Source organism: Cebus imitator, unplaced genomic scaffold (genome assembly GCF_001604975.1).
Source record: "Cebus imitator isolate Cc_AM_T3 unplaced genomic scaffold, Cebus_imitator-1.0 Scaffold722, whole genome shotgun sequence".
Lineage (NCBI taxonomy): Eukaryota > Metazoa > Chordata > Mammalia > Primates > Cebidae > Cebus > Cebus imitator.
Window position 1 is genome coordinate 355,408 of NW_016108037.1, and position 9,215 is coordinate 364,622.

The window sequence follows — 9,215 nt, forward strand, 5'->3', positions numbered from 1 at the left end:
GCCTCGGCCTCCCAAAGTGCTGGGATTACAGGCTTGAGCCACCGCGCCCGGCCTGACATACTGATTCTTTGAAGAGAAACTTAGAGCTCACTATATCTAACATCCCAAAGTGCTGGGATTACAGGTGTGAGCCACCGCACCCAGCCTACTGTCATCATTTTGCAAAGGCAGTTCCAATAATAAAGAATATTGTCTGGTCAACGATGGATGCACAGAGGCGGCCAGGGAAGGGTCAGCAGAGATGATGCCTGTATAAGTCTATCCTGGCCAGCATGGTGAAACCCCGTCTCTACTAAAATGCAAAAAATTAGCGTAGCGTATTGGTGCGTGCCTGTAGTCCCAGCTACTCAGGAGGCTGAGGCAGGGAAATCGCTTGAACTGGGAGGCAGAGGTTGCAGTGAGCCAAGATCGGGCCACTGCACTCCAGCCTGGCGACAGAGCAAGAAGAATTTTTTTTTTCTTTCATATGCAAGCCTACCTGAATGAGAAAGAATTTATGTTAAGCTATTGATTGGTTGAAAATTGTTCTTTGTATTACAAATCCCAGGAACAGGAAGATAATGGGTGAGGCTGCTAGTCAAAACTTAAATAGGATAAGTGCAGTGGCTCACGACTGTAATCCCAGCACTTTGGGAGGCCAAAGGGGGCGGATCACTTGAGCTCAGGAGTTCGAGACCAGCCTGGCCAACACGGAGAAACTCCATCTCTACTAAAAATACAAAATTAGCAGGTTGTGGTGGCACGCGCCTGTAATCCCAGCTACTTGGGAGGCTGAGGCAGGAGAATCGCCTGAACCCAGGAGTTGGATGTTGCAGTGAGCCAAGATCGCACCATCGCACTCCAGCTTGGGCGACACAGCGAGACTCTCTCATTCATAAATAAATAAATAAAAATAAAGCAACAGGGATTGGCAAAATCCAAAACCACGGGGACCTCTCAACCGCCTTTCTCCCTTAAGTACCCTGCCTTGCTACCGCCGCTGCCAGCCTGGGCGACAGAGCGACACGCTGTCATTCACAAATAAATAAAATAAAGCAAAAGAAGTTGGCAAAATCCAGAACCACGGGGACCTCTCAACCGCCTTTTCTCCCCTTAAGTATCTTCCCTTCCTACACGCCCCCGCTCCCGCCCCATCACCTCCTCTTCCGGTCCTTCCTCCAGGGCCCGCCCACCTCTTCCGGTTCCTCCTCCGCAACCCTCCATCTGCCCAGACCAGGGTCCGCCCGCCTCTTCCAATCCCCCAACGGCCTCTGCATCGCTTCCGGTTCCTAACTGAGGCCCCGCCCCTTCAGCTGTGCCTCCTCCCGCCATCCCTTTTGGCGGAAAATCCTCGACCCCCAAATTGGAGACGGATGCTTTTCCGCCTGTCTGCCCCCGGAGGTGACGTTAAGGCCCGCCCTCTGAGGAAGTGACGACAGGAGTGCCCTTGACAGGGAGGGCTGGGTTGTGCATCCCTCCGCTGGCGGTGCAGGGAGGTAGGAGCCCCGTGGGGGTGGCCCGAGGTGGCGTCAAGGCTGTGGCATGCCGCTAGCGCGTTGCTGCGCAGGCTGGCGCTGGGCGGGAGGAGGCCCCGGGCGGGGGAACCTGGCTTGCCGCAGAGCCGGGGTCTCTGGTAGGTCCGATTTTACCCGGTTCCCTCCACACATGTCCCTTCTTGATTGGTTCTCTCCAGTACATGTCTGTTCGTTTTTGGTTCCTCTCACACTCCTAGTTCCTCCTTGAATTATTACGTGTCATCTTTCCCGATCCTTTTATCCTCCTAATCTCCCACTAAAACACGTTTTCAAAGAGCAATAATGGAGTGAGGACTTGGCAGACGACCCTAGGTTCCAATGTTGGCTGTCACTTAATAGCGGGGGTACTTTGGACGTGTCACTTAACTTGCTTGAGCCTCGGATTCCTTTCCTTATTTGCGATATGGGCAATACAATAGCAACTTCCTCAAAGTTGCTGTAGGAAGACCAATAATGTATGTAAGGCACTTGGCCCTTAGCAGGTGCACCATAAATATTGGTTTATTCCTCTCATTCTTCTGTTATAATCTCAATCCTGATTTCTTCTTGGTTGTGAAGCCAGTTTTCTTATCCTTCTGGTTTGCCTCGCTATTCCTTCCCTTTGATTCTCATTGCTTCGTCACTTCTACACTACAAATCTTATATATTATTTCCTTGCATTTTGCTTCCAACTCTGCCTCTTCTTGAACCCCAAGTACTCCCCAAATCCCTTTCTTTTTCTAGTGTGTTGCCTTCCTTTTTGTGTACCCTAGTTCTTCCACCTCTTTCCCTCACAGATGGCTCAGCGACTTCTCCTGAGGAGGTTCCTGGTGTCGGTCATCTCCAGGAAGCCCTCTCAGGGTTGGTGGCCACCCCTCACCTCCAGAGCCCTGCAGACCCCTGGTGGCCTGACTGTAACACCCAACCCAGCCCGGACAATATACACTACCAGGATCTCCTTGACAACCTTTAATATCCAGGATGGCCCCGACTTTCAAGACCGAGTGGTCAACAGTGAGACGCCAGTGGTTGTGGATTTCCATGCACAGTGAGTACTGGGGGTCCATGGAAGACTAGGGTCCTACATGTTCAACTGTTTATTGAACACCTGCTATGTCCCAGGACCATATTTGATGCTGCTCATATGTAGACTCATTACAAAGACTGGTCAGACCCAGTCCCTGCTGTCAAGGGGAGTGCAGTCTGGTAGAAGACAGATGAGTGAACAGCCTGCAAAGCTGACTGTGGTTAGTGCTGGGAAACACATATTGTGTTCTCACTGCCCAGAAAGCTCAGCGTCATCTTCTGCATGGACCAGAGTTGGAAAAATACAACTGTAGTGTCACCTTGCTTTTGGTGTATACCAGTTCCTGGCCCTGCAGATAAGTTGATTTTAACATTTTGCCACGAAAACTGTGGGAAGGGCTGGCAAAAAGTTATCAGTGTTGGCCTGGCATGGTGGCTCATGCCTGTAATCCCAGCATTTTGGTAGGCTGAGATAGGTGGATCATTTGAGATCAGGTGTTTGAGACCAATCTGATAACCAAACCCTGTCTACTAAAAATAGAAATGTAGCCAGGGGTGGTGGCATGCGCCTGTAATCCCAGCTACTTGGGAGGCTGAGGCAGGAGAATCACTTGAACCCAGGAGGCAGAGGTTGCAGTGAGCTGAGATCATGCCATTGCACTCCAGCCTGGGCAAAAAGAGCGAAACTCTGTCTCAAAAAAAAAACAACAAAAAACATCAGTGTCACTGCTGTGGTGCCCAAGCATACAGGGCATAGGAAGGAGTTTCCTTTCAGTGCTGAGTTTGTTTTAGAGAGAAATATTTAAGTCCCTCTGCCCTTCTGATTTTTAGCCTGGCTTTTTTCATTTCTAGACCTTTGGGGCCTGGCTAGACACCTAACTACGCAAAAGCTGGACAAAGCCCTCTGAATGAGGCATCCTGGGAGGAACCAGTGAAGCATAAGTTACAAAATCAGGGGCCTTCAGGTCGGTTGCAGTAATCCCAGCACTTTGGGAGGCCAAGGCAGGCGGATCACCTGAGGTCAGGAGTTCGAGACCTGCCTAGCCAACATGGTGAAACCCTGTCTCTACTAAAAATACAAACATTAGCCAGGCGTGGTGGCAGGTGCCTGTAATCCCAGCTACCCGGGAGGCTGAGGCAGGAGAATCGCTTGAACCCAGGAAGTGGAGGTTGCAGTGAGCCGAGATCACGCTGTTGCACTCTAGCCTGTCAAAAAAGTGAAACTTGATCTCAGGGAAAAAAAAAAAAAGATATTAAAGGGCCTTCTGGGCAGGTATCTGACAGATTCTTTTGCCGTCTTTCCAGTTCTTTCTCTGACTCACCCTGTGGCCTTGGGCAGGCCACTTGATATTCTCGTGTACCCTTTCTTCACTTGTAATAGGAGTTAAGGTCTTGCACAAAGGGTTTTTAGGTGTTATGAGTTGTTTTTATTTATTTATTTATTTTTTGAGACAAGGTCTCACTTTGTCACCCTGGCTAGGGTATAGAGTGCAGTGATACAATCAAGGCTTACTGCAGTCTCTACCTCTTGATCTCAAGCAGTCCTCCCATCTTGGCCTCCCAAAGTGCTGGAATTACAGGGATGAACCACTGCACCAGGCCTGAGGGTTTTTTGTTTTTTTTTTTCTTTTTTCTTTTGAGACAGGGTCTTACTCTGCTGCCCAGGCTGGAGTGCAGTGGCACGATCAGCTCACTGCAACCTCTGCCTCCTGGGCTCAAGCGATTCTCCTGCCTCCGCCTCTCAAGTAGTTGGGACTACAGAAGCCCGTCACCACACCCGGCTAATTTTTTTGTATTTTTAGTAAAGATGGGGTTTTGCCATATTGGCCAGGCTGGTCTCCTGACCTCAGGTGATCCACCCGCCTCAGCCTCCCAGAGTGCTGGGATTACAGATGTAAGCCACTACACCTGGTCTGTTCTCTGCATTTAAAACCGTTAGGCCTGGCTGGGAGCACCGTGTACCACCACACCTGGCTGCCCAAAAGGCTGAAGCTGGAGAATCGCTGGAACCCAGGAGGCGGAGGTTACAGTAAGCCGAGATCACGCCATTGCACTCCAGCCTGGGCAATAGAGTGAGACTCCATCTCAAAAATAAATAAATTCTGAGAATGAAATATGAGTTGTCAGCAGGGGTTTGTGAAAGGTGGAACTATTTTGCCTTCCTGGTATAGTGAGCAGTCCAGAGAGGGCTTCCAGAATGAACAATAAATGGAGTAATGCCTCATTCTGTTCAGTAAGGAAGTGGAGTGTGAGTTGTTCATTCAGTGCCAGGCGCTTTCCTTGGTGCCACATACATAGAGGTGACAGCACCAGGCCTGTCCTGGATGAGCTCGCCAGCGAGACGGGAATACCTGTGATTAGGGCAGTGATCAGGTCAACTCGGGCTGTGGGATCGCAGAGTAGCCTGGGGGTGAAAGAAAACACTTTCTTTTTTCTTTTTTGTTTTGTTTTGCTTTGTTCTTTGTTGTTGTTGTTTTTTGAGATAGAGTCTTGCTCTGTCGCCAGGTGCCGGGCTGGAGTGCAGTGGCACAAGCTCGGCTCACTGCAACCTCTGACTCCCGGGTTCAAGCAATGCTCCTGCCTCAGTCTCCCAAGTAGCTGGGACTACAGGCACACGCCACCATGCCCAGCTAATTTTTGCATTTTTTAGTAGAAACGGGGTTTCACCATGTTGGCCAGGATGATCTCGATCTCTTGACCTCGTGATCTGCTCACCTCGGCCTCCCAAAGTGCTGGGACTACAGGTGTGAGCCACCGCACCCGACCTGCTTTGTTTTTTGAGACGGAATCTTGCTGTGTCGCCCAGGCTGGAGTGCAGTGGCATGATCTCAGCTCACTTAAACCTCTGCCTCCTGGGTTCAAGCAATTCTGCCTCAGCCTCCCTAGTAGCTGGGATTATAGTTGCACACCACCACACCCAGCTAATTTTTGTATTTTTAGTAGAGACGGGTTTCACCATGTTGGCCAGTTTGGTCTCAAACTCCTGACTTCAAGTGATCCACCCACCTCAGCCTCCCAAAATGCTGGGATTACAGGCATGAGCCGCTGCGCCCAGCCTGGTGTGTTCATTTTTAAACATGGTAAACAGAGACAATAAAGGCAGAAGATTCCTTGGAAAGATGCAGGTCTGGGGAGCCAGTAGGGGATGCTGAGTGCTCTTGTGACTGACGGGATGCTTCCTTTCTCGCCTTTGGAGGTGGTGTGGACCCTGCAAGATCCTGGGGCCGAGGTTAGAGAAGATGGTGGCCAAGCAGCACGGGAAGGTGGTGATGGCCAAGGTGGACATTGATGACCACACCGACCTTGCCATTGAGTATGAGGTATGGATTGGCAGGGGGTTGCCACAGGCCAGCCAGTGTAGGGTGCGTCAGGCCCAGGGGTAGCTGGTGTAGGAGATGTCTTGGGGAACACCAGGGAGCCGATAAGCAGGGTGTCTTGGTTTTTCCAGAGCTTTTAGGAGCTCAGAGCGCTTTGCAGAGGTGACCGTTGATCCTCTGGGCCACCTGTCTCTCATCACCACTTTTAGGAAGTAGATTATATGACCCAAAAACTCGAGATCATTCTCTTACTGTTGGACTTTGATACATTCCTTTATTCATCCACCCGCCTGTTCAGCGTGCAGTCATTTGGGAGCTCGGTGCACCAAGCATTTGTGATTGTGACACAAATAAGATGAGATCTTGTCTCTAAGCAGCTCGTGGTCTAGCAGGAGAGAACAGCAGGTAGAAGGACCATCTCAGCATAGGGTGAGAAGTGCTAAAAGAGGTGCATGAAGGAAGAAGGGACTGATTGCTCGCGGGGGAGCTGGGCAGGCAAGGCTTCACGTTAGAGAGAAGCTCTGAGCTGAGCCGTGAAGGATGCGCAGGGAAGAAGGAAGGGTCATCTCACATGGTTGCTGTGTTTGTCCATTTATTCAGCAGATAGTTGAGAGTCCCTCAAGCGCCAGGTACTGTTACTTGGTGCCGAGGATAAGCAGTGAACAAAACTGACAAAATCTCTGCCTTCATGGAGTCTACGTTCTAGTATTTTAAATCAGGGGTCAGCAAACTCTGCCTCTAAAGGACCAGTTGGTATTTGAGGCTTTGCAGGGGTAATGGTGTCTGCTGCAACCGTTTAGCTGTCCTAGCAGCTGAAAGCAACCATAGACACTATACAAACAAATGAACGTGGCTATGTTCCAATAAAACTTTATTTACAAAAACAAGCAGTAGGCTGTATTGGGCCCGTGAACTATAGTTCGCTGACCACCGTTTTAGATAATAAGTTCAATGGAGAAAAATAACATCGGGAAAAGGGGACGGGAGTACTGAGTACGGGCAGAGTTTCTTTTTTAAAGGGTGAGCTAGGGTAGATCTCCCTTTGAGCAAAAACAGGAAGGGAGTGAAGCATGTGGGTTTTTGGAAGTACTATTCAGGCAAAGCAAAAGCCCTGAGGTCTGATGAGCCTGGATTGCTTACAGACCAGCAGGGGCCAGATGCCTGGAGGTGTGTGGGGTAGGGGCACCCTTTGGGCCTTGGAGGCTACTGCACTGGAGAAAAGGGAGAGGTCTACTTTGTCTGGGTGGCCAGAGTGAAGGGCCGAGCACGGAGCTGGGGAAAGCAGACTACAGCCAGATTGGGAGGGGTCTCTGGATAGCCATGCTGAGGGTGGCACTGTTACAGAGCTAAGGTCGCACCTGGCAGCCCGTGGGCCCAGTCTGGCTCACAGACACTTTTACTTTGGCACTCAAAGTATTTTAAAGTAATAGGAACCAGATGCTGATATTTGAAATTCATATTTCATGTGAAAATCTAGATTTCTGGTTTTCTTGAAATACCTTTTTGTTTTTGTTTTGTTTTGTTTTGAGACTCTCTCTGTCGCCCAGGCTGGAGTGTAGTGGCGAGATCTTGGCTCACTGCAGCCTCCACCTCCCAGGTTCAAGCAATTCTCCTGCCTCAGCTTCCCGAGTAGCTGGGATTACAGGCGCCCACCACCACACCCAGCTAATTTTTTGTATTTTTAGTAGAGACGGGGTTTCACCATGTTGACCAGGATGGTCTCGATCTCTTGACCTTGTGATCCACCCGCCTCGGCCTCCCAAAGTGCTGGGATTACAGGCTTGAGCCACCGCGCCCGGCCAATTTTTGTATTTTTAGTAGAGATGGGGTTTCACCATGTTGGCCAGGCTGGTCTTGAACTCCTGACCTCAGATGATCCACCTGCCTCAGCCTCCCAAAGTGCTGGGATTATAGGCGTGACCCACCGTGCCTGGCCTTGTTTGTCTGTTTTGAGATAGTATTACCCACCCTGGAGTGCCATGGCACAATCTCAGCTCATTGCAACCTCTGCCTCCTGGGTTCAAGCCATTCTCCTGCCCCAGCCTCCTGAGTAGCTGGGACTACAGGCATGCGCCACCATGACCTGCTAATTTTTGTATTTTTAGTAGAGACGTGGTTTCACTATGTTGGCCAGACTGGTCTCGAACTCCTGACCTTAGATGATCTGCCTTCCTAGTCTTCCCAAAGTGCTGAGATTACGGGCATGAGCCGCCACACCCAGCATACACCACATCATTTTGCAATAGTTGCTCAGCCTTTGAGTCTCAGAATTCTCATCGTTAAAATGACCCTGCCCACAACCTGGAGTGTGTGAGATAGCATATGCAGGTGTTTATATCATACCCGACACAAAAAAGCAGTACGTGACAGTGATCTTTTCCTTTTAACCCTGTAATGAGCCGAGGAGGAGGCTGCAGTGTCCCGCAGCACCCAGCACTGTGCCTTTCCCTTGGCAGGTCCTTAGCTGAGTTAACAGATGGATGCGATCGGGGTGAGACAGAAGACATGCCAGGACATCGAGCTCAGTGGCAGTGCAGGCGGGCTATGGGTTAGTGGAAAGAGACAGCACACACATACACACTCCTGCCCTGAGTGTAGAGGGTCTTTATCCAAGGATAGGAGGTTCTGGCCGGGTGCGGTGGCTCATGCCTCTAATCCCAGCACTTTGGGAGGCCGAGGTGAGCAGATCACCTGAGGTCAGTGTTCAAGACCAGGCCTGACTAACATGGAGAAAACTTATCTCTACTAAAAATACAGAATTAGCCAGGCATGGTGGTGCGTGCCTGTAATCCCAGCTACTTGGGAGGCTGAGGCGTGAGAATTGCTTGAACCCCGGAGGCAGAGGTTGCGGTGAGCCAAGATTGTGTCATTGCAATCCAGCCTCAGCAACAAGAGCGAAACTCCATCTCAGGAAAAAAAAAAAGAAAAACAGGCAACACAGCTTAGTGGCTCTTTTCCTCAGCTCTTCATTTGGCTCAGTCACTGCCTCTTTCACACTCAAAACATTCCAGAAGAGTGTGCCACGGCCCTGTGCACTTCCACGTAAGGCAGTGTTTACAGGCACTGGCCCCTCCTGATATGTGAGCCAAACACAGGAGCAGCAGAACCTCGGCCACCTCCTCGGGGGAGAGGGAAGTCCCATTCCAGCCCAGGTTTCCTGTGAGCCCCTAGCATGGGTGTGTGTGTGCGCACGTGCACATGTGTGCATACGCGTGTGTGTTTAAGCTCAACTTAAAAAAATCCCTTGATCAGTAATGACTACACCTCCATTCACGTCTATACAGCACGTCTGCTGTATACCTGATAGCCAGCAAGGTCTGTGCGTGTTCAGGCATGTGTGGAGGTTTACATGAGTGGGATCATTATGACCTTCATCTGG

General features: G+C 50.4%; 1 protein-coding gene across 2 annotated transcripts in view; it reads left to right on the forward strand.

Annotated features, from left to right (window-relative positions):
• The first annotated feature begins 1,370 nt into the window (after positions 1-1,370).
• Positions 1,371-9,215, forward strand: part of TXN2 (thioredoxin 2) — an 11,669-nt gene continuing 3,824 nt past the window's right edge. For both annotated transcript variants that reach the window (XM_017519027.2, XM_017519029.2), the window contains exons 1-3: positions 1,371-1,475; positions 2,291-2,541; positions 5,716-5,839. In XM_017519027.2, the coding sequence (XP_017374516.1) occupies positions 2,291-2,541; positions 5,716-5,839 (375 nt within the window). In that variant the 5' untranslated portion in view covers positions 1,371-1,475. The remainder of the gene's footprint in view (positions 1,476-2,290; positions 2,542-5,715; positions 5,840-9,215) is intronic.